This window comes from Bombina bombina, chromosome 4 (assembly GCF_027579735.1).
Source record: "Bombina bombina isolate aBomBom1 chromosome 4, aBomBom1.pri, whole genome shotgun sequence".
In the NCBI taxonomy this organism is placed as follows: domain Eukaryota; kingdom Metazoa; phylum Chordata; class Amphibia; order Anura; family Bombinatoridae; genus Bombina; species Bombina bombina.
In genome coordinates, this window is record NC_069502.1 from 414,914,441 (window position 1) to 414,931,717 (window position 17,277).

The following is a 17,277-nucleotide window of genomic DNA, read 5'->3' on the forward strand; positions in this document are numbered from 1 at the left end:
ACAGCATACCTGTATATATTATTTAATAATATTTCAAATACCTTGACAGTTTAAGTACATTTTTTTCTTACCTTAGTTTTTCAACTAAGAGGATTCTGCATCAGAGATAGTAATTGACTAATCTTCTTTTTTCAAATTGAACATTTTTGTTCTCTTTTAAGGATGTATTGTTAACCTTACGTATTGAGGAGTCTAGTTCTCCTAATATCTAAGTTGATAATCATTTAAATTCTGTGTTTAAAGATTTCTAAGGTTGCTCCTGAAGTTTTTTTCCTATTCTAGATGCTATTGGTAATATGTGTGCTAAAGAATGGTCTAAACCTGGTTCCTTTTTGGGAACGTACTGCTATTCCTATGGAAGATAGTACTTATTTTTTCAGGATCCTTTAAGGAAGCTTGAATCTTACCTTAGAAGAGCATATTTACATACTGTTTATATTCTTAGGATGATGTTGCTACTGCTTCAACTTTCTGATTGGACAGTCAGTGTAGCAGTTACCAGATTCTGAAGTAGATAACATTGTTTTTTGCTTCATTATGTGAATCATTTTATTTATGATACTGTATTTGATGTAATTTAAGATTAATGTCAAATCTATGTTTTTAGCTATTCTATTTAGAAGAACTTTATGGTTGATTCTTGAAATTCTGACATGGTGACTAAATATAAAATTATTATCTCTATATTTTCAGGGTAATAATTTGTTTGGTTCTCAATTGGATTATATTATCTCCATTATATCTGGGGATAAGGGAGTTTTTTCTGCCCTTAGATAAGTAATTTAGGGGGGAATTTGAAGCTCTCGTTTGTTTTCATTCCTTTCCTCAGAATAGAGAACAGAAAACCTATCATTCCCCTAAGGCTTCTGGCTCTAATTAGAGGCTATCTCCGAATTGGAATAATTCCAAGCCCTTTAAGAAACCAAATTTAACTTTTGTCTGCATGTAAGTACAACCCTCAAACCAGTTCTTCTGGTGTGGAGAGGGGGCAGATTACGTTATTTCAAGACATTTGGACAGGTCCAGTCCAAAATCAATAGAATATTGTTGCTCAAGGGTTTCAAATAGATTTTAGAATGAGACCTTCCTTGGGAAGATTCTCTCTCTCATATTGCAACAAACTCTGTAAAGGTTTAGGCTTTTCTGAAATGTGTTTCAGAACTAGAGTTTTCAGGGGTGATTGTACCAGTTCCTCAGCAGGAACAGGGATTGGATATATATTTTCAATCTATCCATTGTCCCTAAGAGGGAAGATTTTTTTGAAAACTTTAAATCATTTTCTAAGAGTCCCAACTTTCAAGATGGTGACTATAAGGACTATTCTACCTTTTGTTTAGTAAGGTTATTTATTGTCCACTAAATACTTACAGGTTGCTTATTTTCACTTTTCAATTCATTCAGACCACTATTTTTTTCTGAGATTCTTTTTTCTAGACTATCATTACCAATTTGTTGCTTTTCCATTTGGCCTAGCATCAGCACCAAGATCTTTCTCTAAAGTTCTTGGTGTTCTTCTTTCTGTAATCAGAGGGTAAGGAATTGCAGTGTTTTTGGACAATGTCTTGGTACTAGTTCAGTTTTTTCTTTTAGCTGAATCTCACACTAAACAACTAATGTTGTTTCTTCAAGTATATGGTTGGAGGATCGATTTACCTAAGAGTTTCTTGATTCTTCAGACAAGGTCACCTTTTTAGGTTTCCAAGATAGATTCAGTTTCCATGACTCTTTCTTTAACAGACAAGAGATGAATGAAATTGGTCTTAGCTTGTCTAAACCTTCAGTCTCTATAATTCTTTTCAGTGATTATGTGCATGAAAGTTTTAGGTCTTATGATCGCTGCATAGGACACAATCTTCTTTGCTCATTTTCATATGAAACCTCTACAGCTTTTGCATGTTGCACCAGTGGTGCAGGGATTATACTCAGTTATCACAGTTGATATACTTTAATCCCAATACTCAGCTTTCTCTGATTTGGTGGTTTAACCATCACCTTATTGTTTGAAAGGGCCTCATTTGTTTGTTCTTCCTGGATTGTGATCACAACAGATGCAAGTCTTTCAGGTTGGGGAGCTGTCTGGGGATCTCTGACAGCACAAATGGTTTGAAATCCTCAAAAGGCGAGGTTTCCAATCAATATTTAGAACTCTGTGCTATTTTTAAAGCTCTTCAGGCTTGGCCTCTATTTGAAGAGAGAACTTTACTTTTGTTTTCAGTCAGACAATGTCACAGTCAGTGGCATATGTCAATCATCAAGGGGGACTTGCAGTCCTTTAGCGATGAAAGAAGTATCTTTGACATTTTCTTGGGCAGAATCCAACTCCTGTCAAGACTCTGTGATTCATCTCTCAGGTGTAGACAATTGGGAACCGGATTATTTCAGCCATTATTTTATTTATCCGGGAAGTGGTTTCTCCATCCATATGTGTTTATTTCAACTTGTACAGATTTGGGGTCTTCTAGAAATAGATCTGTTGGCCTCTCACCTGAACAGGAATTTTCAGATACCTTTCCAGGTTTGGTGATTTTCAGGCGGAAATGAATGTTTTAGCACTTCTCTGTTTTCTCAACCTGCTTTCTTTTTTCCGTCTCTGGTTTTTCTTCCAAAGAGTGATATCCAAGATCATAATGGAACAATCTTATGTATTCTGATAGCACCAGCATGGCTTTTCAGGTTTTGGTAGGCGGACTTTGTCTGCATGTCCAGCTGGCAGCTTTGGTCTCTTTTTATAAGACCATACCTTTTTTGTCTCAAGACCAGTTTTTCATAGGATCTCAAATTTCTAAATTTGAAGGCATGGAATTTGAACACTTAGGCCTAGATTTGGAGTTTGGCGGTAGCCGTGAAAACCAGCGTTAGAGGCTCCTAACGCTGGTTTTAGGCTACCGCCGGTATTTGGAGTCATTCAAAAAAGGGTCTAACGCTCACTTTTCAGCCGCGACTTTTCCATACCGCAGATCCCCTTACGTCAATTGCGTATCCTATCTTTTCAATGGGATCTTTCTAACTCCGGTATTTAGAGTCGTGTCTGAAGTGAGCGTTAGAAATCTAACGACAAAACTCCAGCCGCAGAAAAAAGTCAGTAGTTAAGAGCTTTCTGGGCTAACGCCGGTTCATAAAGCTCTTAACTACTGTGCTCTAAAGTACACTAACACCCATAAACTACCTATGTACCCCTAAACCGAGGCCCCCCCACATCGCAGACACTCGATTAAATTTTTTTAACCCCTAATCTGCCGACCGCCACCTACGTTATACTTATGTACCCCTAATCTGCTGCCCCTAACACCGCCGACCAATATATATTATATTTATTAACCCCTAACCTGCCCCACACAACGTCGCAGCCAGCTACCTACAATAATTAACCCCTAATCTGCCGACCGCAAAGAGCCGCCACCTACATTATAGCTATGTACCCCTAATCTGCTGCCCCTAACACCGCCGACCGCTATATTATATTTATTAACCCCTAATCTGCCCCCCTCAACGTCGCCTCCACCTGCCTACACTTATTAACCCCTAATCTGCCGAGCGGACCGCACCGCTACTATAATAAAGTTATTAACCCCTAATCCGCCTCACTAACCCTATAATAAATCGTATTAACCCCTAATCTGCCCTCCCTAACATCGCCGACACCTAACTTCAATTATTAACCCCTAATCTGCCGACTGGAGCTCACCGCTATTCTAATAAATGTATTAACCCCTAAAGCTAAGTCTAACCCTAACACTAACACCCCCCTAATTTAAATATAATTTTAATCTAACGAAATTAATTAACTCTTATTAAATAAATTATTCCTATTTAAAGCTAAATACTTACCTGTAAAATAAATCCTAATATAGCTACAATATAAATTATAATGATATTATAGCTATTTTAGGATTAATATTTATTTTACAGGTAACTTTGTATTTATTTTAACCAGGTACAATAGCTATTAAATAGTTAATAACTATTTAATAGCTAAAATAGTTAAAATAATTACAAATTTACCTGTAAAATAAATCCTAACCTAAGTTACAATTAAACCTAACACTACACTATCAATAACTAAATTAAATAAAATACCTATAATTATCTACAATTAAACCTAACACTACACTATCAATAAATAAATTAAATACAATTCCTACAAATAAATACAATGAAATAAACTAACTAAAGTACAAAAAATAAAAAAGAACTAAGTTACAAAAAATAAAAAAATATTTACAAACATTAGAAATATATTACAACAATTTTAAACTAATTACACCTACTCTAAGCCCCCTAATAAAATAACAAAGACCCCCAAAATAAAAAAATGTCCTACCCTATTCTAAATTACTAAAGTTCAAAGCTCTTTTACCTTACCAGCCCTGAACAGGGCCCTTTGCGGGGCATGCCCCAAGAAGTTCAGCTCTTTTGCCTGTAAAAAAAAACATACAATACCCCCCCCAACATTAAAACTCACCACCCACATACCCCCAATCTAACCCAAACCCCCCTTAAATAAACCTAACACTAAGCCCCTGAAGATCTCCCTACCTTGAGTCATCTTCACCCAGCCGAGCCAAATTCTTCATCCAAGCGGAGCAAGAAGAGGTCCTCCATCCGGTAGAAGTCTTCATCCAAGCGGGGCAGAAGAGGTCTTCCATCCGATTGAAGTCTTCATCCAAGAGGCATCTTCTATCGTCATCCATCCGGAGCGGAGCGGCAGCATCCTGAAGACCTCCGACGCGGAACATCCATCCTGGCCGACGACTGAACGACGAATGATGGTTCCTTTAAATGACATCATCCAAGATGGCGTCCCTCGAATTCCGATTGGCTGATAGGATTCTATCAGCCAATCGGAATTAAGGTAGGAATATTCTGATTGGCTGATGGAATCAGCCAATCAGAATCAAGTTCAATCCGATTGGCTGATCCAATCAGCCAATCAGATTGAGCTGGCATTCTATTGGCTGTTCCATCATTTAAAGGAACCGTCATTCGTCGTTCAGTCGTCGGCCAGGATGGATGTTCCGCGTCGGAGGTCTTCAGGATGCTGCCGCTCCGCTCCGGATGGATGACGATAGAAGATGCCTCTTGGATGAAGACTTCAATCGGATGGAAGACCTCTTCTGCCCCGCTTGGATGAAGACTTCTACCGGATGGAGGACCTCTTCTTGCTCTGCTTGGTTGAAGAATTTGGCTCAGCTGGGTGAAGACGACTCAAGGTAGGGAGATCTTCAGGGGCTTAGTGTTAGGTTTATTTAAGGGGGGTTTGGGTTAGATTAGGGGTATGTGGGTGGTGGGTTGTAATGTTGGGGGGGGGTATTGTATGTTTTTTTTTTACAGGCAAAAGAGTTGAACTTCTTGGGGATGCCCTGAAAAGGGCCCTGTTCAGGGCTGGTAAGGTAAAAGAGCTTTAAACTTTAGTAATTTAGAATAGGGTAGGGCATTTTTTTTTGGGGGGGGGGGCTTTGTTATTTTATTATGGGGCTTAGAGTAGGTGTAATTAGTTTAAAATTGTTGTAATATATTTCTAATGTTTGTAAATATTTTTTTATTTTTTGTAACTTAGTTCTTTTTTATTTTTTGTACTTTAGTTAGTTTAATTCATTGTATTTATTTGTAGGAATTGTATTTAATTTATTTATTAATAGTGTAGTGTTAGGTTTAATTGTAGATAATTATAGGTATTTTATTTAATTAATTTATTGATAGTGTAGTGTTAGGTTTAATTGTAACTTAGGTTAGGATTTATTTTACAGGTAAATTTGTAATTATTTTAACTATTTTAGCTATTAAATAGTTCTTAACTATTTAATAGCTATTGTACCTGGTTAAAATAAATACAAAGTTACCTGTAAAATAAATATAAATCCTAAAATAGCTATAATATAATTATAATTTATATTGTAGCTATATTAGGATTTATTTTACAGGTAAGTATTTAACTTTAAATAGGAATAATTTATTTAATAAGAGTTAATTAATTTCGTTAGATTAAAATTATATTTAACTTAGGGGGGTGTTAGTGTTAGACTTAGCTTTAGGGGTTAATACATTTATTACAATAGCGGTGAGCTCCAGTCGGCAGATTAGGGGTTAATAATTGAAGATAGGTGTCGGCGATGTTAGGGAGGGCAGATTAGGGGTTAATACTATTTATTATAGGGTTAGTGAGGCGGATTAGGGGTTAATAACTTTATAATAATAGCGGTGCGGTCCGCTCGGCAGATTAGGGGTTAATAAGTGTAGGCAGGTGGAGGCGACGTTGTGGGGGCAGATTAGGGGTTAATAAATATAATATAGGGGTCGGCGGTGTTAGGGGCAGCAGATTAGGGGTACATAGGGATAATGTAAGTAGCAGCGATTTACGGAGCGGCAGATTAGGGGTTAAAAATAATATACAGGGGTCAGCGATAGCGGGGGCGGCAGAATAGGGGTTAATAAGTGTAAGGTTAGGGGTGTTTAGACTCGGGGTACATGTTAGGGTGTTAGGTGCAGACGTAGGAAGTGTTTCCCATAGGAAACAATGGGGCTGCGTTAGTAGCTGAACGCGGCTTTTTTGCAGGTGTTAGGTTTTTTTTCAGCTCAAACAGCCCCATTGTTTCCTATGGGGGAATCGTTTGAGGCTGGCCGCGTCCGTAAGCAACTCTGGTATCGAGAGTTGAAGTTGCGTTAAATATGCTCTACGCTCCTTTTTTTTAGCCTAACGCAGCCATTCTGTGGACTCTCAATACCAGAGTTATTTTAAAGGTGCGGCCAGAAAAAAGCCAGCGTTAGATACGCGGGTCGTTACCGACAAAACTCTAAATCTAGCCGTTAGTTTTTATTCATAGAAGTTTTTATAGCTCAGTTATTTTTTCTCTTTGATACAGGTTTATAAATCTGTTTCAATTAAATTTTAATTTAGGGTTTGGAAATCCTATATTTCATGGTGTTCCACTCAAGATTATTCTTGGCATTCTTTTGAATTCCTAGGATTTTACAATTTCTTCAAGCTGATCTGGATTCAGGTTTTTGTATGTAAATCCTTTGAAAGTACAAATCTCTGTTTTTTTTGTCTTATTTCATAAACAGATTGTTCAGCTTCCTGATTTTCACTGTTTGGTTCCGGGTTTGTTTCGTATCAAGCCTGTTATTAAATCAATTTCTCCTCCCTGGAGTCTCGATTTTGGTTTTTAAGTTTTTGCAGGTTTTTCCTTTGGAGCCTATGCATTCTATGGTTATTTGTCTACTTTCTTGGAAAGTGTTATTTCTTTGGTTTTCTCTTCTGCTAGAAGAGTTTCTGAATTGTCTGTTCTCTCTTGTGAGTGTCCTTATCTAATTTCCATCAAGATAAGCTGTTTTGCAAGATATGTCTTACATTTTTTTATATTAGGTTGTGAATTTTTAACAACATTAATGGAAAGATTATTGTTTCTTCTTTGTGTCCTATCCCTAGGAATACTCCTAAGGGGTCTTTACATTCTTTGAATGTGGTAAGAATTTTGCAATATTATGTTGTAACTACTTAGATTTCAGTAAGACTTCTAGTCTATTTGCTATTTTTTCTGGTTGCATCTTTGGCATCTTGGTCGGAGCTTTTAATTTTCGAAGCTAATTTGGAGGAGGAACAGTATTCGCCTCAGTGTATTCCAGCTCATTCTACTAGATTATCCGCTATATCTTGGGTTTTCAGGAATGGAGCTTCAGTTGATCAGATTGCAAAGCAGCAACTTGGTCTTCTTTGCATACATTTACTAAATGTTACCATTTTTATGTATTTGCTTCTTCAGAAGCAGTCTTTGGTAGAAAAGTTCTTCAGGCAGCTGTTTGTTTGATTCTTTTGCCTATGAGTTTTTTTAAAGTTAAGAAAACTTTATTATTTGGATTTTTTTTTCAGTGGAAATAGCTGTTTTTCATTTATCCCTCCCTCTCTAGTGACTCTGTGGATTTCCACATCTTTGGTATTATATCCCATACGTCACTAGCTCATGGACTCTTGCCACTTACATAAAAGAAAACATAATTTATGTAAGAACTTACCTGATAAATTAATTTCTTTCATAGGCCGCTATTTAACAAAGTCAGCTGGACCTGATCCGACAGTGCGGATCAGGTCCGCCAGACCTCGCTGAATGTGAAGAGCAATACGCTCTCCATATTCAGCATTGCACCAGCAGCTCACAAGAGCTGCTGGTGCAACGCCGCCCCCTGCAATGGGCTGCCAGCAGGGAGGTGTCAATCAACCCGATCGTACTCGATCGGGTTGATTTCCGGCGATGTCTGTCCGCCTGCTCATAGCAGGTGGACAGGTTATGGAGCAGCGGTCTTTGTGACCGCTGCTTCATAACTGCTGTTTCTGGTGAGTCTGAAGGCTCGCCAGAAACACATGCCCAGAAACTAACTACGGAGCTTGTTAAATGGGCGCCATAGTGGCAAGTGTCCATGAGACCCACCCTTTTTTTGGTGGTTATGATTTTTTTGTATTAAAGCACATTATTTTTTTCCAGTTCCCCTTTTTGTATGCTTTTTTTTACTCCTTTTTACACAACTGCCGGCGCCTACAAAACCTGACTAAAGTCTAAAACACCCGCACTGTCTAACACGCCTCCCTAACATAGCCTGACACGTCTAACACGCCTCCCTAACATAGCCCGACACGTCTAACACGCCTCCCTAACATAGCCCGACACGTCTAACCCTCTATCCGCTATCCCCCCTCACTATCCTAACAATAAAATATGTACTAACCCCTAAACCGCCGCTCCCGGAGCCCGCCGCTACCTAATAAAGTTATTAACCCCTAAACCGCCGCCAGCTATATTAAATCTATAATCCCCTAAAGTGAGCCCCTAACACCGCCGCCATCTACCTTACCTACCCCCTAAAGTGAGCCCCTACCCCGCCGCTATTTTAAAATTACTAACCCCTAATCTAATCCCCCTACCCCGCCGCCATCTATATTAAATTATTTAACCCCTTAAATACTAAACTATCCCTACCACTAAACCTAAGTCTAACCCTACAAATAGCCCTGAAAAGGGCTTTTTGCGTGGCATTGCCCCAAAGTAACAGCTCTTTTGCCAGCCCTTAAAAGGGCTTTTTGTGGGGCATGCCCCAAAGTAACAGCTCTTTTGCCAGCCCTTAAAAGGGCTTCTGGCGGGGCTTTGTCACAAAGTAAACTGCTCTTTTGCCTACAATCTACATCCCCCTACACTGCGGCCACCTATAATAAATGTATTAACCCCTAATCTAATCCCCCTACACCGCCGCCAGCTATATTAACTATATTAACCCTAATTATATTAGGGTTAATATAGTTAATATAGTTATTATATTATATATATTAACTATATTAGCCCTAATTATATTAGGGTTAATATAGTTAATATCGTTATTATATTATATATATATTAAGTATAATAACCCTATCTAACTCTAACATCCCTAACTAAACTCTTATTAAAATAAATCTAATATTAATATTATTAATTAAAATATTCCTATTTAAATCTAAATAATTACCTATAAAATAAACCCTAAGATAGCTACAATGTAATTAATAATTACATTATAGTTATGTTAGGGTTTATATTTATTTTACAGGTAAATTGTTAATTATTTTAACTAGGTATAATAGCTATTAAATAGTTATTAACTATTTAATAGCTACCTAGTTAAAATAATTACCCAATTACCTGTAAAATAAATCCTAACCTAAGTTACAAATACACCTACACTATCAATAAATTAAATAAACTACAAATATCTATCTAAAAATACAATTAAATAAACTAAACTAAATTACAAAAAAAAACAAACACTAAATTACAAAAAATAAAAAAAAGATTACAAGATTTTTAAGCTAATTACACCTATTCTAAGCCCCCTAATAAAATAATAAAGCCCCCCAAAATAAAAAAATTCCCTACCCTATTCTAAATTAAAACAAGTTCAACGCTCTTTTACCTTACCAGCCCTTAAAAGGGCCTTTTGTGGGGGCATGCCCCAAAGAAAACTGCTCTTTTGCCTGCAAAAAAAAACACAATACCACCCCCCAACATTACAACCCACCACCCACATACCCCTAATCTAACCCAAACCCCCCTTAAATAAACCTAACACTACCCCCCCTGAAGATCTCCCTACCTTGTATTCACCCCGCCGGGCAGAACTCCTCATCCGATCCGGGCGATGTGTTCCAGCAAGCGGCAGTGAAGTCTTCTTCCATCCAGGCGATGTCTTGAAGCAAGCGGCAGAGAGTCTTCTTCCATCGGCGACGTCTTCAAGCAAATCGGCATCTTCAATCTTCTTTGTTCGCTCCTCCGCCGCGGAGCATCCTTCCGGCACGACGACTTCCCGACGAATGAGGTTCCTTTAAATGACGTCATCCAAGATGGCGTCCGTCGAATTCCGATTGGCTGATAGGATTCTATCAGCCAATCGGAATTAAGGTAGAAAAATCTAATTGGCTGATTGAATCAGCCAATCAGATTCAAGTTCAATCTGATTGGCTGATTGGTTCAGCCAATCGGATTGAACTTGAATCTGATTGGCTGATTCAATCAGCCAATCAGATTTTTCTACCTTAATTCCGATTGGCTGATAGAATCCTATCAGCCAATCGGAATTCGACGGACGCCATCTTGGATGACGTCATTTAAAGGAACCTCATTGGTCGGGAAGTCGTCGTGCCGGAAGGATGCTCCGCAGCGGAGGAGCGAAGTAAGAAGATTGAAGATGCCGATTTGCTTGAAGACGTCGCCGATGGAAGAAGACTCTCAGCCGCTTGCTTCAAGACATCGCCCGGATGGAAGAAGACTTCACTGCCGCTTGCTGGAACACATCGCCCGGATCGGATGAGGAGTTCTGCCCGGCGGGGTGAATACAAGGTAGGGAGATCTTCAGGGGGGGTAGTGTTAGGTTTATTTAAGGGGGTTTGGGTTAGATTAGGGGTATGTGGGTGGTGGGTTGTAATGTTGGGGGGTGGTATTGTGGTTTTTTTTTCAGGCAAAAGAGCAGTTTTCTTTGGGGCATGCCCCCACAAAAGGCCCTTTTAAGGGCTGGTAAGGTAAAAGAGCTTTGAACTTGTTTTAATTTAGAATAGGGTAGGGAATTTTTTTATTTTGGGGGGCTTTATTATTTTATTAGGGGGCTTAGAATAGGTGTAATTAGCTTAAAAATCTTGTAATCTTTTTTTTATTTTTTGTAATTTAGTGTTTGTTTTTTTTGTAATTTAGTTTAGTTTATTTAATTGTATTTTTAGATAGATATTTGTAGTTTATTTAATTTATTGATAGTGTAGGTGTATTTGTAACTTAGGTTAGGATTTATTTTACAGGTAATTGGGTAATTATTTTAACTAGGAAGCTATTAAATAGTTAATAACTATTTAATAGCTATTATACCTAGTTAAAATAATTAACAATTTACCTGTAAAATAAATATAAACCCTAACATAGCTATAATGTAATTATTAATTACATTGTAGCTATCTTAGGGTTTATTTTATAGGTAAGTATTTAGATTTAAATAGGAATATTTTAGTTTATAATATGAATTAGATTTATTTAATAAGAATTTAGTTAGGGGTGTTAGGGTTAGATAGAGTTAATATAGTTTATATAAATACTATAGTAACTATATTAACTATATTAACCCTAATATAATTAGGGTTAATATAGTTAATATATATAATGTAATAACTATATTAACTATAATATACTTAGGGTTAATATAGATAATATAGCTGGCGGCGGGGTAGGTAGATTAAAATAGGGGTTAATAATTTTAATATAGATGGCGGCGGTGTAAGGGGTTCACATTAGGGGATAGATCAGTTAGATGGTGGTGGTTTTAGGGGTTCACATTAGGGGATAGATCAGTTAGATGGTGGCGGTTTTAGGGGCTCACAGTAGGGGGTTAGTTTATGTAGATGGCGGCGGTTTAGGGGTTAAATACTTTATTAGGGATTGCGGCGGGGGATCGCGGTTGACAGGGAGATAGACATTGCGCATGCGTTAGGTGTTAGGTTTATTTTAGCAGATCGCGGGTGACAGAGAGATAGACATTGCGCATGCGTTAGGTGTTAGGTTTATTTTAGAAGATCGCGGTTGACAGGGAGATAGACATTGCGCATGCGTTAGGTGTTAGGTTTATTTTAGCAGCCAGTTTAGGGAGTTACGGGGCTCCAATAGTCAGCGTAAGGCTTCTTACGGCTGCTTTTTGTGGCGAGGTGAAAATGGAGTAAGATTTCTCCATTTTCGCCACGTAAGTCCTTACGCTCTATATTGGATACCAAATTGCGCGGGTTTGGTATACCTGCCTATGGCCCAAAAAACTACGGGCGACGGCAGAAATATACGCACGTAACTTCTAGGTTACGCCGTATATAGGATACCAAACCCGCGCAAATATTGGCGTCGCCGACTTTTGCGGGCGACGATTTTTATCGGATCGACCCCTAGTATTTCAGTCTTACTGTGGTCTGAACCAGCACATCACTTTAAGCAAAACCCTTAAATATATATCTTTTTTAATAATAGAGTAGCTTAAAATTAATGCTTTTAAAGGTACATAAAAGTGCTAAAAATCATTATAATAATAATATTACTGTGTTAGAGAATTTACTGTTGCACTGTTGCTTGTATATAACTAGGTGTTTAATACCTGCAAAGGGAATAAACACATGGTTAAAGTAATCTCCGGTGCACTACTCAGATCTAGCTGAACATCTATTGAGCAAATGACAGGAAACATGTGTGTGGTCACCAATCACCAGTTATCTCCCAGTAGTGCATTGCTGCTGTTGAGGATATGTACATATGCTTTTCAACAAATGATACTAAATGGGTGAAGTACATTTGATAATGGAAGTGAATTGAAAAGTGCATTTAAATTACATACTCTATCTGAATCATGAAAATATAATTTTGACTTTTATGTCCCTTTACCTATGTCATCATTAAAATTATGGTAAACTTGATCGTTAAGGGACATATCAGTGTAACTATGATATAAATCCAACCCCACTTTCATTCATATTTTTCTTTCTTCTAAATAAGTGTTACTTTTTTTGTTCAATGAAGTTTCCTTATCCTGACAATTGATTTTCTGGCCTTTAGGCGGACAACTCATTACACAGCACACCCCTTGGATCAATTGAACATGTGCTGCTTTTTGCCTACGGATCCCTGACTTCACCGCCTAAAGACCAAAAAATGAATTGTCAGGATGAAGAAACTGAATAAAAAAAGTGTAGATTGACGCTGGGAGGAGGAGCTGTAGGAGTAAATCGGAGTGATCCATATAAATTGGTGGAAGGCAACATTGTGCACTTATGATGTTTGGTTAGGCAAGTCGTTCACACCTCACATGCAATGTTGCTTACAATTCTAGAGCATTTATCTCCAGAACAATATAAACTAGATACATTTAATACACATAAAATTATTAGTAATACTGAATTTATTGGCTTTTGCAGGCTCTCAAAATGGCTCATGCAGGAATTGCACTTTCAGAACTGGAAGCATCTGTGGCTTCACCTTTTACTTCCAAAATTCAAAACATTCAGTGTGTGCCAAAGTTACTCAAGTAAGTTATTTTGTATTAATTTAGCACATAGCAGAGGAAATGTTCAGCTCATTAACACACTAAAGGTCAGCTGAGAGGATTTGTTTTTTTCTAAAGAGCAAATATGAAACCGATATCCAAAACCTACATACAGCTTGTCTGCCAGTAGTATGTGTTCCCTCTCTGGGCTCGTTTGCATTGAGCCGGGATTTGGTTTGTGCGAGGTTGCAAACAATAACTATACTGTAGGAAGCACCATCGACTGCTTCAGATAGTGCGTTATACCACAATATCAGGGTCTAGCTCCCGAAAATATTTTCGCATCCCATAGAAATTATTAGAAGCTGTTAACGGCTAATTTACACCAGGTTTCCAATAAAAGCGCAAACCGTTAATAAACTTTTGGAGGCTGTCGATACATTGAAAAAAAATTACACCCAGCTAAACTAGGTGTAAAAGAGAAAAAAATTGCTTTTTTAAGCCTGGTTACCATTGAAATTTTAAAACGTGCAAATAATGGAAGTGTTTCAATGTAGAAAAAAAAAATTCAATACAATTTGTTTTTTAATATTAATTGTTTTCCCATGTATAGGAACAGTTGCACTTATTTTCCTAGGGAAATATCAATATGTATTTACATATAAGAGATTATGCAAGCATATATCTACAAAATCTAAACTAGATCTCTGCCTAGGGCAGCAATAACTAATACTTATATTATTAATAGAAAATGTAATTATAATTAAAAAAACAAATTTGCTTATAGTTATATATGAGTTATAAAAGTGTATCTTTGTTTTTGTTCCTCTTTAGAGTTGATCACAGATAAGGAGTGCAGACGTTAAATGTAAATTGTATAGTGTAAGATGAGGTTACCATAGCAAATAACTTGTTATGGTGCGATTTTCGAGAAATCTGACTTCAGATGGAAGTGTTAACATATTAACATCAACACAAAAAGAGTGACTGCACCACTGCATAAAATATTTCAAAGGAAACTTGTACTAAAAATGGAGCTGTAAACTACTTTTAGCCGTCTGCAACTTCGGTAGCTTACAGCTCAAATTTTTACATCTCTATGGAAACGAGTCTGTACACATAATACTTCGCTACGGAATGTGGTGGCGCTATACAAATAAATGAAAATAATAATAATGCACGTTATAAACATTTTTTAAAAAAAATATATATATATATATTTTCTAAAAGTTGTTTTCACATGTTATATTATTTTCACAAACAATACAATTTGGCATTTAATATATAGTGAAATCCATCACCGTATGTAATGGTTATTTATGTTATTTGCTCATTTAGGAGCACATTACTTGCCCAAAATGTAGCTCACTTAAATGTTCTCACAAATTGTATTGTGCATACTGAAAATCAACATCAGCGTAACCCCCAAACAGTCACTTTAGCCACCAATCAGCAAGCACTACCCAAATGCTGAACCAAAAATGGGCCGACTCCTAAGCTTATATTCCTGCTTTTTCAAATAAAGATGCCAAGAGAACAAAGAAAATTTTATAATAGTAGTGAATTGGAAAGTTGCTTAAAATCGTTTGTTCTATCTGAATCATGAAATAAAAAAAATTGGGTTTCATGTCCCTTTAACCCCTTAATGACAACTGACGTACCAGGTACGTCCTGCAAAAACTTGCAGTTAGTGACAATGGACGTACCTGGTACGTCAGTTGTCTTAGAGAGTGCTGGAAGCGATCGCAATCGCTTCCAGCAGCTCTCAGGGTATTGCAGTGATGCCTCGATATTGAGGCATCCTGCAATACCCTTTAGAAAGCATCCGATGCAGAGAGAGCCACTCTGTGGCCCTCTCTGCACCGGTAGCGATGGAGCCGTTCGTTGGTGGGTGGGAGCTTACAGGGAGGAGGGTGGGCGGCCCATCGCTACCCGGCATCCGGTTCCTTCAAGTGCATTGTGCACGCCGGATGCCGGGAGCGTGCGGGGGGCTGCGTGCACGCGCGCGTGTGTGTGCGCGCGCGCAGCAATCACTGGCACTGCCACCAATGAATTTTGGTAAGAGGGAGGGGGGCAGCAAACTAGCATTTTTTAAATAATATCAGGATCAGGATCTGGATCTGGATCTGGGGGGGGGGGGTTGGGGCAGCTACACTACAGAAAAAATAAAAATAAAACATTTAAAAATAAAACAAAAACACTTTATTTTTTGGGGAAAACTGGGTACTGGCAGACAGCTGCCAGTACCCAAGATGGTGGCAATTAGGTAGGTGGGGAGGGTTAGAGAGGTGTTTGGGGGGATCAGGGAGGTTGGGGGTTAAGGCAGGGGTCCATCACAGCTGAATAATTAAAAAAAACAAAAAACAAAAAAAAAAACACCTTTTATTTTAGTACTGGCAGACTTTCTGCCAGTACTTAAGATGGCGGGGACAATTGTGGGGTGGGGGAGGGAAGAGAGCTGTCTGGGAGGGATCAGGGGGTGGGATGTGTCAGGTGGGAGGCTAATCTCTACACTAAAGCTAAAATTAACCCTGCAAGCTCTCTACAAGCTACCTAATTAACCCCTTCACTGCTGGGCTTAATACAAGTGTGGTGCGCAGCAGCATTTAGCGGCCTCCTAATTGCCAAAAAGCAACGCCAAAGCCATATATGTCTGCTATTTATGAACAAAGGAGATCCCAGAGAAGCATTTACAACCATTTGTGCCATAATTGCACAAGCTGTTTGTAAATAATTTAAGTGAGAAACCTAAAATTGTGAAAAATGTCACTTTTTTTTTTATTTGCTCGCATTTGGCGGTGAAATGGTGGCATGAAATATACCAAAATGGGCCTAGATCAATACTTTGGGTTGTCTACTACACTACACTAAAGCTAAAATTAACCCTTCAAGGTCCCTACAAGATCCCTAATTAACCCCTTCACTGCTGGGCATAATACACGTGTGGTGCGCAGCTGCATTTAGCGGCCTTCTAATTACCAAAAAGCAACGCCAAAGCCATATATGTCTGCTATTTCTGAACAAAGGGGATCCCAGAGAAGCATTTACAACCATTTGTGCCATAATTGCACAAACTGTTTGTAAATAATTTCAGTGAGAAACCTAAAGTTTGTGACAAAATTTGTGAAAAAGTGAACAATTTTTTTTATTTGCTCGCATTTGGCAGTGAAATGGTGGCATGAAATATACCAAAATGGGCCTAAATCAATACTTTGGGTTGTCTTCTAAAAAAAAATATATACATGTCAAGGGATATTCAGGGATTCCGGACAGATATCAGTGTCCCAATGTAACTAGCGCTAATTTTGAAAAAAAGTGGTTTGGAAATAGCAAAGTGCTACTTGTACTTATTGCCCTATAACTTGCAAAAAAAGCAAACAACATGTAAACATTGGGTATATCTAAACTCAGGACAAAATTTAGAAACTATTTAGCATGGGTATTTTTTGGTGGTTGTAGATGTGTAACAGATTTTGGAGGTCAAAGTTAGAAAAAGTGTGTTTTTTTCCATTTTTTCCTCATATTTTATATATTTTTTATATTAAATTATAAGATGTGATGAAAAAAATGGTATCTTTAGAAAGTCCATTTAATGGCGAGAAAAACGGTATATAATATGTGTGGGTACAGTAAATGAGTAAGAGGGAAATTACAGCTAAACACAAACACTGCAGAAATGTAAAAATAGCCATTGTCATAAAGGGTAAGAAAACTGAAAAATGGTCCGGTCATTAAGGGGTTAAAAGCTAAATTAATTGA

At 37.8% G+C, this 17,277-nt stretch overlaps 2 protein-coding genes across 4 annotated transcripts in view; one reads left to right on the forward strand and one right to left on the reverse strand.

Moving 5' to 3' along the window:
* PLAAT1 (phospholipase A and acyltransferase 1) overlaps positions 1–17,277 on the reverse strand; it is a 717,153-nt gene that overhangs the window by 304,344 nt on the left and 395,532 nt on the right. The gene's annotated exons all lie outside the window — the stretch shown is intronic.
* Positions 1–17,277, forward strand: part of LOC128656360 (probable cation-transporting ATPase 13A5) — a 252,554-nt gene that overhangs the window by 176,719 nt on the left and 58,558 nt on the right. The window contains exon 22 of the mRNA XM_053710220.1: positions 13,451–13,560. Within this exon, the coding sequence (XP_053566195.1) occupies positions 13,451–13,560 (110 nt within the window). The remainder of the gene's footprint in view (positions 1–13,450; positions 13,561–17,277) is intronic.